This window comes from Suricata suricatta, chromosome 9, assembly GCF_006229205.1.
Source record: "Suricata suricatta isolate VVHF042 chromosome 9, meerkat_22Aug2017_6uvM2_HiC, whole genome shotgun sequence".
Classification (NCBI taxonomy): domain Eukaryota; kingdom Metazoa; phylum Chordata; class Mammalia; order Carnivora; family Herpestidae; genus Suricata; species Suricata suricatta.
The window spans coordinates 21707867-21729440 of NC_043708.1; the positions used below are offsets into that span (position 1 = coordinate 21707867).

The 21574-nt window shown below is 38.4% G+C and overlaps 1 protein-coding gene across 10 annotated transcripts in view; it reads right to left on the reverse strand.

Moving 5' to 3' along the window:
- Positions 1–2416: 2416 nt before the first annotated feature.
- Positions 2417–21574, reverse strand: part of NRXN3 (neurexin 3) — a 1559665-nt gene continuing 1540507 nt past the window's right edge. For 4 of the 10 annotated variants that reach the window (XM_029950474.1, XM_029950473.1, XM_029950472.1 and 1 more), the window contains one exon: positions 2417–5839. In XM_029950474.1, coding sequence (XP_029806334.1) covers positions 4914–5839 — 926 coding nt within the window. In that variant the 3' untranslated portion in view covers positions 2417–4913. The remainder of the gene's footprint in view (positions 5840–21574) is intronic. The other 6 variants (XM_029950482.1, XM_029950479.1, XM_029950478.1 and 3 more) reach the window with 2 other exon arrangements.

The window sequence follows — 21574 nt, forward strand, 5'->3', positions numbered from 1 at the left end:
TGTCCTTTGAAGTACATAACAGTCTACGATTTGAATCTTTCTTATGCTCCCTATACTGAAGGAGTGGAAGTAATGGGTTTTATAGGGGTATGAACATTTCTGTTGGAACACTCAAGAAGAGGTCAAAGAATCAATGTGATTTCAGCTATAGACGAATAAAAACAATTATGATTGTAAGTGACAGAGTATGATTGCTCTGGGGCTCTCCAGTATGTATCCTTTCTAAACTTACAGAAAGAATTTTGGCTTATTTTTTCCTAGGATAACCAGATGATTAAAATGGCAACATTAGCCATCATTGTTTGAAGGCTATGGTCCAGGCACTGTGCTTATAACCAGCCACTTGTATTCACATTAGCTCATTTAATTATAGAACAGCACTAAGAAGAGGACAGTGTCATTTCAGTTTCACAGATGAAGCTAGAGTCACTGCACACCTTACCCAAAGTTTCACAGCTAGCGAAGGACAGACCCAAGATTCAATGCCAAGATGCTAAGCTTTTCTGATTCCAAAGCCTACACCTACAGCCAAAGTTAAACACATTTAAAAGAGATGGTGTTAACCTCAACACATCCTCACAGAAAGACAGGAAAAGAGTATTTCTGTTGATGAATTTTAACCAATGTATCTGAGTGGATGTCACTTAGGTCTTGCTGAATCTTCCATATTAGCCATTATTTGGAAATTTCTCTGGCAAGTTTTCTCAAAGCTAGACTCCTTTTACATATACAAACCAACTTCTGGCCACTTGCTTAAAATGTGATGTCAGACAAAATGAATGTTACCATATTTCAATGTCAGATATTTACTCATTGCAGTCATGCTTTCAATCAAAGTAGATGACTAGAATAAGACTAGTTTCGTCTACTATAACAAGCAAACCCTAGTCATTATATGGCAACACCGTTTGACAACAACTAAAGAAATCTTTTTATTAGTGTGGAATTTAGGGCAGGATTTATAATTCTAAAAGGCAGCCATCATATACAGAATAGCACAGGACTCAAAGTAAGGGACTGTAACTTGGTTGAGCCCCTACTCTGTATTAGCCACAATTAAAAAACTTTATTTCATTTCTCCCCAAAGTACCTTGCAAAGCAAGGTCATTGAGGTGTCACAATTTTCAGGTGAAGAAGCCAAATTTCAGAGAGACACTGAAATTTCCCCATACATAGTGAGTAGTCTAGCTGGAGTTCCACCCCAACCCTCTCTGGTCTTAATGCTTGTACCTGTTCCATGGCATCCCCCTAACCACCATGTTACCAAGGCCTGACTTTTAACATAATTAGAAACATATTTGCCAAGTTGTCATTAAGTTCTTTGTGTCTTGTTCTTTTCATCTTAAAATGAGGAAAATACTATCTACCACTCAGGGATTAAACACATTACACAGATCTGAAACACTATGGGGATTGAAAATGATTGCTTTAGTTTACAGGAAGTATCTGAAACAGAAAGCAAGAAAGGAACTTTCCATAGTTTGACATCACTGAGCCTCATTTTTTCCCATTACACAGACCTGGAACACTATGGGGATTGAAAATGATTGCTTTAGTTTACAGGAAGTATCTGAAACAGAAAGCAAGAAAGGAACTTTCCATAGTTTGACATCACTGAGCCTCATTTTTTCCCATTCTTATGATAGTCAATGGCAAAACCATTTAGTTCATTTAGTTAATTTGCTTTTCTCTTTGAGAACTGGTAACCAATATATGGATAGAGTATACCAGTTGAGTTAACTCACATTTCAGGATCATGGTGAAATATGTGAAGTGTCATGATGCATTGTCCAACTGGCAAAGTAAGCATGTGCTTAGGGAACCATCAAATCAAAGACACCTGAGACATGAGAAAAGTTCCAGCTATAATGAATGTTTGTAGAATTTTATAATCTGAAAATCTAAAAGGAAGCTGTTAAAATTTAAGAACTCATTCATATTTTGCTTTTGGATTTGGTTTTTGTAAAAAACATTTCGATATGCCAGGAAACTTGGAGAGAAGGCATCTAAAGCTTTCCAGGGCTTAAGGCATTATATACACAAGGTTCTGGAAAACTATTAAAAGTTTGTTGACTTGCAGCAAATACTTCAAAGCTACCAAACATTAAAAAATATATAGTATCTAATCATTTTTCTCCGAATACAATGCTTCTGTCTTCTTACCTGTTCAAAAGAGTTTTCCCTCCTGCTTACCTTGTCATAGCAATCTAAATAACAATATTCCAGTTGACAGAAATAGTTGTTTAGCCCATAAATATGCCAGTTTTGGTAAATGTATAGAAGTAATTAGTAACTGGTTCGAATATTTTATTTCACATGGCCCTAGCTTACTCGGCTTTTAATAAGATCTGACACAGTTAGCCCCAGGACTAGATCTTCTACAAAATGTTTAGAAAACAAAAATGCCATCATCATACAAGGTTTTGGGAAGAACATTTTATTGCTAAGCATATCCTTGAACGAAAATGCAAATATGAACTAAAAGAGAAAGGAGAAAGAAAAAGCAGTAACTTCACAACATCATAAAATAAATTCCTTAAGAGTCTGCTCATAAAACAACAGGAATATGATAGAAGCTCACATACAGAATGCACATGTTCCCATAAAATTGTCCAAATAGAAACTTACACTAAAAGGAATATAACAAATATATTTTTACTAAAATTTAAAAAAATGTAAAGAAAGAAATCAGGAAATCAGTTCACAAGACCTCAAGACTCCAAAAACAGCAATCTTTTACAGACATCGAGATATAATCAACTTCATATAGGTTGGGCCATTTGAGTTATCTAAAATCGTGCTTTGATATCTCTTTATAATCCTGTCGTTTTTAATGACAACAGAAAATCCAAAACTCTTAACACATTGAAATATCAGATAATGAGGAACACCTCTTTCCGTACATATTAGTAAAGGCCTACCATTGTTTAGATTGCGCTTTTTGCCCCGTGTCTTTAAGATATTTTTCAAAGTCAAATATTCATGCAACTTACAAAGACCAGCAAGAGTAGATTTCTAAATCTAAACAGCTGTTTGATTTTCATCTGTACAAAAGAAATTGTATATATCTGACCCTCCAGAAGACATACTTCATTTTTGTGTGAATATTTGTCTTTGTTTCTTGCTTTTGGATAGCTATGGCCACACAACCAGAGTATTGTTTTTTCTGTACATTGTTTCCTCTTTTCAAAAAGAAAGACAGACAACTGGAATCTAAACCAAACAAACAGAAATAAACAGATAGAAAGGAAAGAACAGTTCTTAAAGCAGTATGTACATAGGTGGCTAAGGAATTATACCAGCAAAAATGTAGGAAAATATGTAAACAAAATCTGAGAAGATTGTTTATTCTCTTTGACACAGTTAACTGTGACAAAACTAAAACTCACACTTTCTTCACATTTTAAGGTTTGCTTTTTTGTTGTTTTGTTATTGTCTTTTAAAACAACATTCTCATTCCACTTCAAGACTTTAACAGTTTTCCTGTTTCAGTCATCCCATCAAACATACCTTGATAAATATATCTGTATATATATTTATTTATATATATATTATACTATTAAATTCCTTTTTTGTGTGTCACAGCAGCTTTATTAATTTATTATTTATTTATTTGTTTTTAGAAAAGATGGGTGAAGGGAGATGTGAGCAAATGGAAGGACAGAGTTATCCGTCAGCGTCAGGCTACAAAATTAAACCACTATGAAAAACATCATGTTGGGGGCGGGGGAAGAACTATGTATTTTGCACTCTGTCATGCCATGTTTGGCTTGTGTGACCTTTTGTGGTTCCATCACACAGTGAACTCCCCTATTGTCTGTTTTGATTCTTTAGCAGACGTTTAGTATTGTCTTGTCTTTTTATATTTGCATGCATCTCAATCACTCGCAGATCCAGCCCACCCCCTCTTCACCTTCCCTAGGAAAGGCTCTGTGTTAGTTTGTGGGGCTTTCTCCTTTACCACAATTTGGCTGGGCTAATGAACAGGAACAATATTGTTAAGTAAAGCCAATAGCTCTGATAAAACCAGCCCTTACCCCATCTACTCAGGGTTTGGGTGGTAAATTCTGCAATTAGATCCTGAGGGACCAGCTTTTCAAATCAATACTATCATCCATATGTGATTTTGCTATGTGTTTCAGCAAAGCATCATATAGGAAACAAACAACAGATTCTAGAAATACCACAACCTGATATGTAGAGTGAACACCATGGTAGCTTTTGAGTTCATATGGTAATAGTCTCTCTTACTTTTGTTTTCTGAGTTTTTTGTTTGTTTTTTTCTTCTCATGTCCATTCTCAAAAAATAAACAAAAACCCAAAAGCCATTTTTCCCCTCAGATCTTGAAAAGTTACACGTACACTGTCCAAAACCAGATAAGGGTGGGTTTTGTTTGTTTGCTTTTGTTTTTCATTTTTTCATTTTTTTTTTTTTTTTTTTTTTACATAATTAAACCAAACAAAAATAAAAGGAAAACATTGTTACAGATTGTTACAGTCAAGCTTCACAAACATCATTACAGACTCACTTGGAGTTATGGAACAAGTAAGCCATGAAGTCTTCTACCCTGGGTGAAAGTCCTCAAGAGAAGGAAGCTTCCAAGTCTGCGAAAGTGGGGGGGACATCTGGTTGCTCCAGAGCGCAAAGTGTGTGCTTTATGATACAGCAGGGCAGAAGGAATGTTCTGTCTCCGAGCGATGACTGAATCAAAGCAGCCATGGCTGAACATTATAGGTAGGTACATCCTTGTGTGTGTCCTTTTAAAAATGGTTTTCCCCACCATGGTCATGGTACACCCCATCTCATAGTTGTAACAGTTCTGACATCTGTGAAATCTCATTTTCCAAGTATTTATAGATTTCTATAGAAATAATTGTGTCATAAATTCACGTAATGGTTGGCGGTGTTGTTTTTATACATAATACTCCTTGTCCTTGTTTTTCTGTTTCTTGTGGCCGCTCTTCGAGCTCTGCTGCTTCTCCTTGATGAGCGTGCCGTTGCTCTGGGCCGAGTTGCTGATGTAGTTCCGCGTCTCGTCCACTTGATAGGACCCCTCGTCCCTGTTCCTGTACTTGTACATGGCGTACAGGAGGATCAAGATGCAGAGGGCGGCAGCAGCCACAATGCCGACGACCATCCCTGTTGTACTGCTCGACTCCCGGATCACCTCTGAGGCCCCCGGAACCCGTCTGACTCCCGGCTCCGTGGGGTTTGCTGTGGGCACATTACGGAACATGGGGGAAGTAATTAGTGGGCTCTTCAGTTTGGTGCTGTCTAGCTCATAGGCAGTGGGCAACGGAAGCAAGACTATATCAGGCTGGGGTTTGAGATCACGGTTATTCATTTTGCCAGCTGGCAATTTGGGCACCATCCCAGACGAGGAGGAAGCTGTGAAGCGGATCAGCTCAGGGGACAAAGATGTGGTAGTAGTCCTACTAGTTTCGGAGACTTTGTTAGGTCTAAAGTCCTTGGATTCCCACTTGGGCGCATGTGCTTTGTAGCCACCTTCGAAGATTGAAGTGGAAAGACTCTTATCTGTTACCAAGGAGAAGGTGGTGTAAAAATCTTCATCATCAGTAGGGGGCAGGTTAGAGTCAAAGGTTTCCCCTGAGCCATACCCAGATATCACCAAGCCATCATCATCACAACCATCGCTGCCTTGGTCCGACAAGCAAGGTAACCCCGCCTCAGAGGTCATGGACAGGGAATCTTTGGTGGTCTCAATAATGGTGAGGAGGGGACGGAAGGTAGGGGGGAGTGTAATGGAAGGTGCACGAGTAGCAATAGGAGGGGTAGCTAAAGGGTCTTCTACAAGAAGAGGGATAACTAATTCACCTCCTGGGATTGAAAAGAAAAAGAAAAACAGAATTAGTATATTTGTAGACAAACACCAACCATAGTCATTCTCAGTGACTGTATTTGATAGGTTAGGCATCACAGATGATCACAGAATGACCTGGGTCCACACAGGGATCCTTTCTTATCGTAGACTAACCATTCTAAGCTGATTTACAGCCCTTTACATGCCTCTTGCCACCACACTCTGAAATTCTTAGGTTTTTAAGATACTCTCAAGTAATTATTTAGATAGAATTCAAATAGGCCGATTCCAGGATCTGCTTACAGGATAATGGCATTCAATCATACTGCTGCAAAAACTGACAGGCTAGTAGAACTGTGTGTGTGTGTGTGTGTGTGTGTGTGTGCATGCGTGTGTGCACGCGTGCACACGTATGTGATTAATTTGTGAACCCTAGCATTTCTTTATTCCCTTTTTGGGTTTCTATTTCTTTGTTCCCATGAGGATGAGTGTGACATGTTCTCCATGTCCCAGAGATCAAGATCAAGGAATGTAAAAGACCTTGTCTTTGGTCTCCTACCTTTTATTTAACATTTATCAAGTTCAATCTACATTTGCTATATGCTAAAAGAAGGGAACTCATGAGAGGTTAAAAATATTCATCTAACAAACCCATTCTGACTATGCTTTTCCAGAAATGGCCTTATTAAATGGGAGCTAACCTTGCCTTAGTCTCATATTATGTTTATGCATTGCTCTTATGCTATTTGCAATATATGCTGAGCTCAACACTAGATTTTTTAAATACCCAGACTAGATACCCATGATTTACTGGAAATTTAGATTCAGAGATGTAGAGATAGCAAAGTGGGTTTTTTAAATCCGCAATTCTTATCCAGAATGGGAAAAATAAATTGGTTTACCCACAGACCCTAGTTATTGCATTTATAAACATGTGGACGAGGTAAGGAGAGAAAGTGCAGAATAGTTCGCTGAATCATAGTGCCTTGCAAATTATGGGCACCACAAATATTCTGCGGTGGATGTTACTCACCTAATTGTAGGGCCAATTTTATTACTCATGTACGTAAGCAAGATAATCAAGGTCTCTTCTGTGTCTCTTTACAGTGTTATTTTTCAAACAGAGAAAGAATCTCCAGAAGTTACATTTCATGTCTCCTCACTGGATTTATTCCCAAAATGTATTCTGTTGGTTTTAAAAAATCCTCTCGCGTGATGTTTCCCTGTTCCAGTTAGACAGCTGAGTTGCTAATATGAGATTATTGTTGACGGCTTCTTTCTGAGCTGGGTCATGAAGCTCTCAGCCAGGTACAATGTTCTTATCGGTTCTGCCCTCCACAGCAACTGCCCTGAGGGGATGGTTGGTGTTTGAATGCCTGTCATCAGAGGTGACTTTTACTGAGGAACCCCTTATTGGTAACAGACAAGGTGACCCAATATTGCAAAGTTGAGGTGGATAAGCCTTTAGTTTACATGGTCTTCCCAGGTTCTTCTTATAAAGACTGACTCACAAATGAGAACTCTCCTGCTCAGCTTTCCAAACCATATATCTTTAAACATGTCCCTGTGCCTCAGTTAGAACTGCTGCATCGAAACTGTCCAGATTTCAGTGTGCTAAAGAGAAGGGCCTTCTGAGAGGAAAGCCGTTGCGTACCTTCAAAACACCTGAGAAGAACCATTTGTACCCATGTCAGAAGCTTTATTTCCTCCATATTTAGTCAATAACATTGTGTTATACAGAGAGAGACTGAGGTGGGGGAAGGTGGCAATAATGTACATAATGTGTATGATTTGGAAGGGATATTCATCTCTGTCCTACCTGATAATGTTACCATATGTAGGGAAATAAAACAACCTTTCTGAGAATTTCAAGATGATATTTTGAGTTATGCTCTAACCCCAAGTTTCTCTTCTAGTGCTTGGAGTTTCAAACTATTGAGTAAAATGATCTTTGCAGAATTTTCAAGTCTTCAGACTTGCTTTACTGGACCAGCATGCCTTCTTTCCTTCTTCCTTCCTTCCTTTCTTTCTCTGTTTTTTACAGTGAATATATATAATACAAATATGTTGCAACTTTTTAATGCATAATTTACAACTTTTGCTAGTTTTTATAAATGGGATTTGGAGCACAGCTCCCTAAAGGTAAGCTAGCCCTAAAACTAACCCTGAGTTTCTCTCCTTATCTAGTGGGGGGGCAACTGTTGTATTTAAGGTGAGCCATGGAAGAAGGCAGTGTGTAAATAGGGAAGAGAAGGCAATAAGAAGAGAGATTAGAATGTCCATGTAATCTGTTTGAAGGTTCCCAAGAGATTACTCAGGGATGGTTTTACTTTCCTTGAGAGAACAAGACAGGATTTTTTTACCCATCTCACCTAGAATAAAGGTTTAGCATGTGTGCTCTTTCCTGGCACAAATACTGAGTCATCTGTTCCTTAGGACCATGATAAAAATCTATTATTCCACATATATTAAACACAGAGGAAACTGGGATAAAAGATAAGGCAAAGTCTGGTATGGATAACTTAAATATAAAGGCAAATTGTTAAGTAGTGTGCTGGTGTCCCTTTAAGTGAGATTAAGATCACTGTCTTCATGATTACAGAGTGGCATTCATTTGCAATTTTAGTGTACCATCTGTGACACCCAACTGGAGTCTTAAATTTGCCTCCTTTCTCCCCACCCCTTTTCTTCAATCTAAAGCTCCCTCAGTGTCTTTGTTGTAAAAAATCTACAAAATCTACAGATTGCTCACTCTGCAGTTGAATTGCCCTCACCTTCTTTTGTTATTCATTTCTCAATCCAACACCTTCTAATCTCTCATGTATTAAAACAACAATAAGTAAAAACCATCATTTTCATAATGAAGTAGAAGGAGTGTCCTAAGGCTCGCTAATTTATAAAGAGCTCCTGAAAGGTTGGTGAGCCCCTAAGTGAAATGGTAAGAGCTTATTTCCAAACCAAAAATGGTTGGGTATGCTATTTCAGAGTTTAAACAAAAGAATCTGTCCAAATGACTAATCTTCAGTTTTCTTTGCCATTTTGTTATTAATCCTGGCAGCAGTGGTAAAAAATGATACATGATGCCTCCTGTCAGGGAAATGTGAGCCTCAATTCCGGTGGTAGTTAATCAATGAAATGGCGGAAGCTTTCACAATCCACCCCTTTCCTGCCATCTCAAGAAAATTGGAAGAGTGTCTTCAGCTTAAAAGAAAGTCAATGGGGATGTAGGAATTGTTACAAATGAGAATTAGAATAAAAATAGGTGGAAAATTTTAGAGAGCTATAATTGTGCAAGGTGCCTGGGACAGGTGTGTGAGTTAGGTGTATAATCTATTTTAATATCAAATTCCATCTTTAAGATTCAGGATGATTACATAGTATCCTAGGGAATATAAGGGCACATATCTTTTGAGATGACGAGACGGGGAATATATTTCTCCATGATTAGATCCTTAATAGAAATAATTTATTGTAGGAACCTATTTAAGATTTTATGTTTATTTGTTTTAATCCAAAGTGATTGTCCTCAGAAATGTGGGAGCAGCTGATATTTTTTCCCAATGCCCAAAGACTAAGGAGTCAATGATCTACCAGATGTCTATGTTTATAAAGATTCATATTCATAGAAGCCACAAGCCTAAAATCATAAGGGGTTACAGGCATTAGGACAGAAACCCCACAGGCCATCAACACCCTAATTTCCTGTTCCATCCCCAGAATTTTTCTTTGGCTTGGAATAAGAACTATCTTTATTCCTTAACCTTAGCATTTTAAATCAGGAATATATACCCGTTTTTGACAGGGTTGTGCTTTTCTTTAAACTGGAGAGATCACTAGGGATATAAAAGGTCTATTTTAGCCCTGAAGGCTGCCCTGCTTTTTTGCTTTATGAGTGTATTTATAGATATATAATTCATGTGTCTGGGGCTGATATCCAGCAAAAGGGGCTCTCTGCCATCGAAAAAGACAGTGTATTAAAAATTTAATAGAACTCTTCTGAACTGTGAGAATCTGAAGGTGATGCTGAATGTAGTGGGTCATCTGAAAAAACAAGGGCAGCACAAGATTTCAATGTGGCTCGAACCTTTGCCTCTCTGGAGGAATTTGAGTCTAAGAAGTCACAAAAATACCAAAACAATGACACTAAAGAGCCAGGCTGAAGAGGACACCATGCTCCAATTCCTTGAATTTCTTTTATTTATATTTCATTTCTTTACCTCATTTCTTATTTGCATGTTTCTAATTCACTACTGAGATATTCACGTAATACAGCAAAACCATCCTTTTCCCCGTACATTAGTGGTTGACTGATATTCACTTAATTACTTGGTGCCAAAGCAGAGTGCACTTGTAGCACATAAAGACCCTGAAGTTTGTAATCATGAAATTCTCCACCTTCAGAAAGAATCACCATGGACAAACATGGCAAGTCCTAGGGGAGAAGACTCCGGAAAAACTGAAGAGTCTCAAAGGGGCTTAATTTACATTTTTAATGAGATGAGACTCTCTAGGGAGGGCATTTTCCCTTAGTTTGTCTGAAGTGGATTTGATACCCAAAGGCTACAGATTCTATTTTTCAACATATGCCCAAGGAAGATGAGACAAAGGCCCAGGATATCATTATACATTGTCATATATAATGTCAAGTGGAATCTTTCATTTCCTTACTAAGAGCTTTGTCCCTAGAGCCCCTCATACTCAGGTTAGCATCACAGCCCTGTGGTTTACTAGCCACGTGAGTTCGGTAAAACTTCTTAAAGTCTTAGTAAAATGGAAATCATAACCCACCAGTGTGAATAACAGTAATGCATGTTGATGTTAATTATAATGCATATTAAGTATTTAGCATACTCCAAAATGCTAGTGACTAGTATTATTTCTACTAACATTTTGGGCCTATAAATCATTGATCACTTTCTTCTAATCATTTTTTTTAACATAGTGGTCTCATGGTAGGGTACAAGTATAATAACATAGGATCTAGGTTATTGAAGCTATTTTAAATGCACACTTTGAAGAATGGCTTATCATAATTCAAAAAGCTTGTATTTTAAAAAATGATTAACCTTTTATGAAATTGACCAATGGATAGCTTCCTCAACAAAAATAAATCCTGTTAGATAAAATGACCCCATTTAGGAAGTTCTTAGTTTTAAACCTGAAATATCATCCAGCACATGAAACAATATAAAATCATATAAACTGAGGTAAAGAAAGCCCATTCATTAAAGCTGCTGTGTAGGAAATACATCTATTACCTACCATTTAGTTAGATATTTCTATAATAGTTTCAGATAACACTGTATCTAAAATTAAAGTGAAACAAGTAAACTCTTTAAAAATGATACAGCCCTTCTTTCTTAAAATGTTAATTTTGAAAAACAGTGAGAGAGCAAGAGCATGAGTAGGGGAGGGGTAGAGAAAGAGGGAGGGAGGGAGGGAGGGAGGGAGGGAGAGAGAGAGAGAGAGAGAGAGAGAGAGAGAGAGAGAGAGAGAGAGAGAGAGAATCCCAAGCAGGCTCCTCAGCCACTGGCAGAGCCCTACACAGGGCTCGATCCTACCAACTGAACCTTGGTATCATGACCTGAGCCAAAATCGAGTTGAATGCTTAACCAATAGAGCCACCCAAGCACCCCTGGTATAGCACTCCTTACCTGTCCATCTTGTGTTTCCCAAAGTGCATAAGGCAATATTAATCCAAATACCTTTAGCCTCAAAGGGTATTCCCACCCCTAAGGTCACACAAAATGGCAGTATATACCTACCTGAAAGATTTCCTAAATAAAACTTTAGATGTTAAAATCATCTTGTTTCTTCTTGGTAGGATCTTAGGATCCTTTTAAAGTTTACTTGATTAAATCCAGGAGAGAAATAGCAGCTATTAAATGAAAGGGAAAAGAGAAGGGGGCAGCAGAGAAAGAGACAGACAGAGAAAGAGAGAGGTAGGAAGGGGGAGAGAGAGAGAGAGAGAGAGAGGCAAGAAAGAAGGGCAGGAGATAGAGAAATTGGCAGGGAGGGAGGCAAGGAGAGAGAGGCCCCGAGGAAGAGAGAGAGAGAAGCAGGGAGGCAGGAAGGGAGTGAGAGAGGAGGAAAAGATGCAGGGAGGGCGAGGGAGAGAGAGAGAAAAAAGGACAGAGGGAAGGAGAGACAGAAAGAGGCAGAGAGGGAGACAGGGAGGGAGAGGATGAGGGTGAGAGAGATAGGCTGGGAGGCAGAAAGGGAGGAGGGAGAAGCTGGGAGGGACTGAGGGAGGGAGGGAGGGAGGGAGAAGTGGAGAGAGAATTGTGCGCTCTCTGTGTATGAGTGTTTGCTTTCCCCAGTAGTTAATTCTGTACAATGAAAGGCATCATTATCACAGGATAATACTCTAAACACCTGGGATTCCTGATGCCTTCATTCTCAATAAAATCGATTTTGTAGTCGGCAGTGATGGTGGTGGCATAATCCTGGATAACCAAACTCTACCATCGTCACTTGAGAGCACCTTAATTTCCCTTTGCTGAAGGAAAATACAATAAAGGTCTGATTTCCCTGAATGCTTTCTAAGGAGTTAAATTAGGATGTATTACCGCTGATAACACTTGGAGTTAACTTCTTTTCTTCTGGGGGTAAAGGCCTCCCATAGGCTGCAACCCATTTAATATCCCAGTATAGAGCATATCATTATTTTCATGGCTTTAAAGTTGGTTCAGGCAAAGAGGCTAGGCTTCCTTTGGATGATGAGAACTTACCCACCCCTTCTATGAACAGTAGAGTTCATTCACATTGATCATTAGAAGCAATTCAGCACAAAACATAACAGTGAAAATTAAGCAGATAGACACAAATGAAATAAAATATTTAATAGTCTTCAAAATCATATAGTAGAAAATAAAACCAACATCAAGGCCAAAGTAAGCTAGAGGAAAGGAGAGCAAATAACATTCACAAGGCATTCGCAACATAACCACAGGAAAAATAAAAGTAAAAGCAAATAAAAAAAAAGAGGCTGTTTTTGGGAAACAAAGAAAGCAATCATTTCCATATAGATAAAATAACTTAAATGAGAAAAGCATACCATATTCATTTATAGTCAACTTACATCAACAAATTGCCCGCATGTTTTTTGGCATGAAAGAAAAATTTACAAAAGAAAGTTGTGTAAGAATGCTCTTGGACAAATAGAATTGCCACATTCTTGTAACTTGCTTTTTTGTTGTCATTTCTTAAAAAACTTTTGAGCAAAATGTCTAATTTTTCAAATATAATAGTTTACAACAAAGGATGATACAGGGAGGCAACAACACATACATCCACACAACATAACATGAAAAGAAAAAAAAATCTGCACTTTAACAAAGTTTTTCTTTGAGGGGCTTGGGAGGGCATCGATTTTGAATTTGAAATCATTCCGATCGCAATGATTTAAAAAAATTAAAAAAACCTGTTTACTTTTATAATTTGCCTTTAAAAAAAACCTATGACTCTGGAGGGTTTTGAATGAACTTCTGCGCTGTTATAGGTTCTCAGATATATATTTGACTTTTAAATAGTTTTGTCTTTTTGACAAGTTTTAGATTTCTTTAATTGAAGGGGATGGATGACAGCACATAAATTTGAACAATGCTAAGGGAAGGGAAGTGTGGGAGGGAGAGATGCGGAGGGCAGGGTCGTATTTATGAGTGTACTACACAAGAGATGAAGATGATGGGGGTGAAAGTGTAAGTGAGTCGCCATGTCCATGTAAGGGCGGCACGGAGTGATCTAGCTGCATTAGAGCTTCTGGCTGTAAGGAAGGGATGGGCAATATACAAAAACAAATGAGCCTACACATGCCCATCTACAGAAATAAAGAACAGAACTCTAACACAATCTCACACACCCTAAGCTGCAACTTCTTCAACATGCAATTACTCCAAAAAATCATTACATTTTCATTAAAGAGTTTCAAATAATAAAAACAGTTAAACTTCTTTTCCTACTAAAAGTAGCCAAGATACATAAAATAATAATACTAATAATAATGACCAAAAGATTAAAAGCAAAAACAAGAAGACTAGATTTATGCATTCAAGTTGAACAACTTCACCGGCAGCCACACAGCCCCATCTAAAGTCAGGGGAGGGGGTTGGAGACTATCGGAGGTGAAGGAAAAGTGTGAGACCAAATAGGGAGCCCACCTGCTGGGCTACTAATCATTTCCCCTAGAGAAATGGTTCTGCCTATATGAGGCCACCCATGTTCCCCCTGCCACCCATGGGGCACGGTGGGATTCCCAATGAGAAGGGGCTCATTTGAAAGATGTGGATGTGAGGATTCTGCAGCTGAAGTTGTTCCACATTTAAAGAGGGAGTGGGGGAAAATTGCAGAAAACAATTCTTAACTTTTTTCTCTTAATTTTGGATAAAACCAAATCTAAAGTTAAAGATCTAGCAATCAAAAGAAACATATTGATATATATATAGATATAGATAGATATAATACAAAAAGCACTTAATTCCCACACCAAAAGGGAGAAAAGAACAAAAAAATTTAAAGAAAAAAGTATTTCACAGACTTTCAGAGATGAACAACCAGATGCACACGCTGAGGGGGCACAGACAGAGCAGTCAGGGGACACTTGGTTTTTTTTGTTTGTTTGTTTTGTTTTGCTTTTCATTTTTTGAATTGTTGATTCCCCTTTTGGTGCTAGCCGAAATTAAAAATAAAATTTGCATTTTCTTTAAAAACAAATTTTGCATTTTCTTAATTTTTTTTGTTTTGCTTCTTAAAAAAAATAAAAAGGGCGTGCAGTCTGGATGTACGTCATAAGTAGACATTTGAAAGAGAAGAAAGTGGCTAAGGCTGACAAATGGGTAATCTTCTATTAGCCTTTAACTGTAGGAATGGTAATCAAGTGAATACATGCTTAAAGTAAGTTGCATTTAGGGAAAATAGAAAAACAGAACAGCAAGCTGGGGTTGGGGAGAGGTCGGCAAGACAATACTGATTTGGGAATGGGAGCAAGGTACTAGACTTAGTTTCATGCCTTTCCAGTAGGGGCAAAGGGCAACCCAAGGCTTCCTGCCAATTATAAGAAGGAAAGCATGTGCCTATGTGTATGCATGTTGGGGGCTGAAGTGGAGACTGCAGTGTAGGAATTGAGGTAAAAATATAATGGGTTCATGGGTTCTGTTCTAGAAAGCTTATCCCATATTCATTCACAGACCTAGAAGGTGTATTTTGTAAGTCATTGAGAGGATATAATTGTGTTGTTCTATATGAGTTTTCTTCGTTTTGCCAAATTGCCAGGGTGCCATGAGTGACAACAAAGTGTTCATAAAATGAGCCTGATAAATGGAATAGCCTGATAAATGTAGTACACACTCCACTCCAAAGAACACAGTGGGACAGTGTCAGAATGTGTAAAGTACAGGATAGTCAGGAAATGAGCATGGTATATTCAAAGTACATTGGGGGAAACTATACCAGTCCTCAAGAGATCATGTGGGAAACAAATGTCCCATTCAATCTCTTTAGAGAAAAATGAAAAAGAGAGAGGGAGGGGAGGAAGGTGAGGGGCAAGGGAGAAGGGAGAGAGCTTGAGTGTGAATGTTGTGTGTGTGTGCACATGCGTGTGGAAGGAGTTCTTAGAAATGGCCTCAGCCTCTACTGGAAGAGATCTCGAGGGTTATATTCAATATTATATCCCTGTGAGAACACTAATGTCCAACCAAGGACTGGGAAACCCAGGTCGGCAAACCACAAAGGTGACACACTTCAGAGCACCTGGTTCTGATACAGTCTTAGTCACCCCCAAGAACTTTTCTGGGTGACTTTCACGAAAAGGAATAAATTGTGAGGATAAGTCAGACTTTTGGCCCATATAAGACGCCCCTTTTATTATTTTATTTTAAAATAGTTATAATAACGTGTCCCCATGGGTCAGTCCGTACCAAGATTTTTAGTCTCTGGTTTAATAATGTTAATCATTATTGTAGGAACTTCACAAAGGATGGCTTCGAGGTTTTAGAAGATGGGGGGGGGGGGAGTCCCAATAATATAGGAGGAGAAAAACCCTTGGTGAACTGATTTTTTTGAATAATTATACTTTTAACATAGAATTGTATTGTATAAGAAGACTCTGTTATAAATGCTCATATGGCCTCATGAGGTATCAAGTGACTTCTACAGAACAAAGTTAGTTTTGATAATATTCAGAGACGCTGTTTTTTGTTTCATAGGGAAATTTTTTTTAAAGCAGGCCCTACACTCAGCATAGAGCCCAATGCAGGGCTTGAGCTCACAGCCCTGAGATCAAGACCTAGGCTGAGATCAAGAGTCAGATGTTCAACTGACAACCACCCAGGTGCCCGTAGGCAACTTTTTAAAGTATGAAACATAACTGGTCTAAGTATAAGACTTAATAAGATCTTCCAATGTACACATACTTCTGGATAACAAAAGGTGTCAAGAGGTGTTTTGAGAAAGATGTCTCGTTAATTTGGGTAATTTACCTATTTCAAAATAGTTTGTTTTAAAACATCCAAGTAGGATACCACTTACATTCTGGAAATCATCGGTTTAAACAGCTGAACAAAGTAAAATTTATGGTTGTCACTTTGCAAATAAAATAGTTATTTTTTGTAACCCATGGAAGCCATAGTGTCAAATGAAGCCAACAGAGCCTGAACACAGTGCATATATATTCTTATAAGTCAGCCATCAGTTATATACACGAGGCTTGTTTGATTTTTAATGTAAGATACAAAGTAATATTGCTAGTAGTTCATAATTATGTCCCAGGTTTATTTTAATCTATCATTAGTTATCTGTGTTAGATTTTATTATCAATAACTACATGGTTCTATACCTATGCCTCTACGAGGTGGGTGTTTAGAATGCTTTCCAACTATGCTTGCCCTTGAGAACAAATAATACAATACTTTGATCTGAAACAGCATATTTGGATGCAACTATTTTTATCCCTCCACGTCCAAATAACCTGTCTAAATGTAAAATCAAACTTTTGAAAACATCAAATGCGACAACATGGAATTACACTGGTTAGGGAGTGCACCTTGGGGAGTGCACTTGTTAAAAAAAAAAGGTTTCTAAATTGCCTGGAGTAGTGCTTGACACACTCAAAAGATAGGATCAAGTAACGCAAGCTGCAGACCTGCCTTTTTGGGAGAGTGGGTCCTGCCTGCTAAGGGACATGGTCTTCAGTGTGTCCAGGTGACGTCCAAGAGGAGTTCCGCATGAACCACTTTGTATAACTGCAAATATTTTAAGTTTCTGAGGGAAAAGAGCAGAGAGGAAGGAAAAGGAAACCTTCTTGGGAGTTGAGTACAATTCCAGGGGAAGACTTGAAACAGTACAAGCAGAGTGGGCTAAGAGAGATTGGAGAACAAATCTCTCCTGAGGATTTCAAGGTTTTGGCATCAGAGATAGCAGGTAAACCTCCTCATCTGTTCCTCCTTTTAAAGATATAAACACATTTCACTGATTGCTATTTTATATGTCCATGAGAAGAAGGGAGGGATTCTTCCAGGAGAACCAGTGGTTCAATTCTGAATCATGGTTTCACCAAGAATAAAGATGGAGACTCTGAGAATGGATATGAAATCCAGGAATGTGGGGATGGCTGTCATCTGTGTCACAAAATGAGCCCTGCATACACTCGAACTTCTCACAGCCTCTTCCTCAGACATGAGTGATGCTCAGGGAAGGGGTGAAGAAGTCTGCTTCATACATGATATTTGTTTCTAAATAAAAAGTTTAATATTTTATTTTTAATGGAGAATAAAAATGCCCCAAGTAAAAGGTCATATAATATCTGTTTCCAAACTCACATTATTAAAGCAGACAGGGAGAGACAGAAAAATTAAGCCTCTGTAATGGAAAAGAGAGTCCAGGATACCATGAAGCTCAATACTCAGAACTGTATTTCTGTCTTAATGATCTGTTTGCCCACTTTAATGTAATTTTTCATACTTAAGTAGATAAAAATTTATAAAACATCACAAAGGCTAGTATTACATTTTAAAAACTGGTAAGATAGAACATTTAGATATGGAAGCACTTTAACTTAATGACTTCTTTCCCTGCAGTCACTTAACCCTTGACTTGCACCTCAATTCAGTCCTATCACCTCCATTCTTCTTTGTGAACCTACTGTGCTCTGCACAGATTTCTACTGACTCCAACACTCCATCACATTCAGTTTGTTTTCCTCTTAATCACAACAAGACTATAAGAATTTAGCACAGTGTAGATTCTTTTTATCTTTATTTGCCTATACACTAGGATACTAACAACCAATCAAACATTTGTTGAATGAACGAATGAATGAGTAAATTAGTTAATATATTTAACTGCTCATTTTTTTTACCCTGATACTAGGCTACAGCTTGTTACACAAAGGCATTAAAATCATGCATCACCACCATGGCTTGCCTTGTGCCTGGAATTTAGTATGTGGGATAGAGATGTTAGGGTCAGGAGCCCTAAGTCCCAGTCTTGGATGTACTGACCACTATGTTAGTTTGTTAAGACATTGACCAAATCGGCTAACCTCCCTGAGTAAGTCTCCTCAGGTGTAATATGGAGATTGGGATGTCTAGTCAATTAACTCACCTCTCAGGGTAGGTTTGCATGACTGATGAGAATTTGAATGTGAAAGTCCTTATAAATTCTAAAGGGCTTTTCAGATGTTTGTTACTGTTGTTTTCAAAGCTGACACCATAGCATTAACTGTAAAATTAGGGTTTCATATTCAACAGAGGAGGCTGAATCCCCCAATAGTTGGGGTCAGATGCTGGAACATCTGCTTCAGCATCAAAGAACCTCAATCCAAAACCTTAACCCAAACAGCCATCATCACTACTGTTGAACCCTCATCCCTGCTTATCCCTCCAATAATGCTAGGTTCCTAAACCATGATTAGTTCATCATTTAATTTTTACTATTTCTGCATATAATGTTATAATTACTTTATTTCATCCTTTGTGTGGGTTAGAGTTACCCTCTGAAGTGCTCTTATTTAGATGCATTTTCAAGGAAAATATTTATTTAGTGGCAAGAGCACAGACCTGGAAGTGAGCTCTTTCCCTCTAGCAAACCAGGTGACTTGAGTCAAGTCACTTGCTCTTCACTCCCTTAATCCCTTGGAGACATATACGTCAATAGACATCAGAACTGGAAGATAAGATGAGGATGTGAGGGGACAGGGGGTCAAGGTAGTATTTTAGTTCCTTCCTCCCAAAAGTGTTAATACACTAAGACACACATAAGGAAAACTCAATTAAGAAACTTCGAGGAATCACTATTCTTTTCATTTTGTTTTAGTGGTAATCAGGTTATTAGTGTAAGTAAGCCTTTCTTCACTCAGGATATTAAAAGTTCCCTGATTCACAAGCTGAATCTGTATGCTTATTTTGTGTGTCTTAATCTGTCTAGCATCGAGCAGGACACACCATAGGTATTCAGTGCATATGTGTTGAATTAAACTACAAAAATAGAACAGCTTGCAACACTTGGATCTCTGCTTTGTGAAGCGGGTGGGGTTCAGAAAAGCTATCTTTGCTGGCACTAGTTTCTTCAGTTAAGAGGCAATACATTTATGAAGTGAAACAATGAGAAAGAGCAGTATAAATAGGGATCAAAACCATCAACTTAGCAACCGCTCTCCTGCTCTTAGCCTTGCCTCCATGTAGATTTTTAGGGCTAATATATGCATATGGCTCATTATTTGCAAATGATTATGCCCTTGGAATACTATTAAAGTCCAAGACAGTTGGTAATATAAAATATTTTATCAACATAAAAAGTCACCTGTGTGCAGTCAAAAAATGAAAGCCCTATCTGAAATATTTTGTTCCAGTAGCTTGAACAGTCCAAGATTCTTCATTTCCTCCTTCATTTCTCTGTCTCTTGGCTGGCCCCAAGCTTGGCCCTGCTTTAATTTTGGGGGTGATCCCATCCAGTCCCTTGGCTATACATGCCTACATGACTGTGATTTTCCATTCTCCTCCACCATCCCGACCCCCTGCCTGTAGTCTGAATTCCAGTTTCCCATCTCTGACTACCTACTCAACATTTCTACTTTGACATCTAAGAGGCTTCTCAAATTCAAAAAGGCTAAAACAGAACCTTGGATTTTATTTGCCTCCTAAACTTGCACTCCCCCCAACTCACCAGAATTTCCCATCTCTTTGGTCTGACTCAGATTATAGACCCTTGATTCATCATCTACTTGAGCCCCTACCCCAACTCACCTCCACATATCCAACATACCAGGAAGTTCTATTGACTCTACTTTGGCAATAGTTGCATGTCTTTTTCCAATGCCATAAACCACCATAGTTCCTTGCTTGTAGCCTTCTAACTGATCTCCCCACCTCCACTATTTATTCCTTAAAATCCACTCTCCCTGGTGAGCCAAAGTGCTCTTTAAAAGGTATCTACTATAAATCAGATCAAGTCAGTTTCTTGCTTAAAATCTTCAAAGGTTTCCCTAAACCCAAACTCTGTACCCTGACCCTCTGTGAAAGTGCCCTGTGATCTGCCAGCTGCCTACTATCACTCCCATCTCATCTATAGATCCCCTATAGCACCTCTGACCCAGGAGGTCTCAGACTCTGGCCATACAATCTAGCTTCCCTTCCAGTGTTTCCAAGGAAACACTCCTTTCCTTGCTCGTTGCCTGGCTAGTTTCTTCCGGAGATTTGGGTCTCTCTTCTAATTTTATTCTTCTGAGAGGTCTTCTGTGACTTCCACAGTAAAGTAGCAATCTGTTCACTAACAGATCTTGATTCTCTTTAGACTTGACTCTTACCCATTTATTTATGTTCAGTCTTCCCTCATTGGAAGATAAGCTTCATGAGAACAGACTTTATCCTGTTCTCCACTATACTTAGAGTGAAGCTGGACATAGTAAGAACTTAGCAAATCACTGCTGAATGATTTTACTCAGTGACATCATTCCTGAGTGCAGGAACTGAGTAAATATTTTGTAAACTAACTATTGAGACATTACATTCTTTATTCTGTTTTGTTTTCTTTTACTCCTCTCTAAACCAGATGGGATTTCCTTGAGTTCTAGTTAGCAATTCCAATGCAAATTGGATCTTCTCATCCACAGCTGGCTTAGAAAGACTTCAGAAAAAAACACAGCACTAACTAACTCATTCTCCCTTTCATAAACTGGTGCTGGGATGTTTATTAAAAACTCGGGCCTTCATTTGCAGTTGTGAAAGCTAAAGATAAAATAAACAGAATGTTTAAACCTAGGGCTGCCAAACTTTGACGCTTGTCATCAGGCAATAGGAAGGAATGGGCCAAACAAATAATCACACGGAGGAATGGCGACCAGGGTAGTAATAATGTACTTGGTTATCTTTGCCTCCTGCGGCCCTGCAGCCACTGACTGCAGAATCCAGCAGCTGTGGGACCTTTCTCCTGAACTGGTAACCATGACACTTTATGATTGTGTTTATAGATTAATACATTATTCAAGAAGGTTTATTTTGCTTCTGTTGTCCACAAAAGCTCATCTACTCTGTCCTTATGACCAGAAATCTGTTTTCATTGTCCCAGAGTTTCTTTGGGTGGTAGCAGCTGGGCATCCTAACCTATTATCTCCTCTACATAGAACCTTTAAATTCTCTAAGTTGTCCATGAGAAATAGCTGAACGTTAAAACACATTACACTAAAACTCACTGTTTCTTGAAACACCCTGTTTTCCCTTAAAATCTATCTTTATTGCAAGGAATGTACAATGGTCATAAAT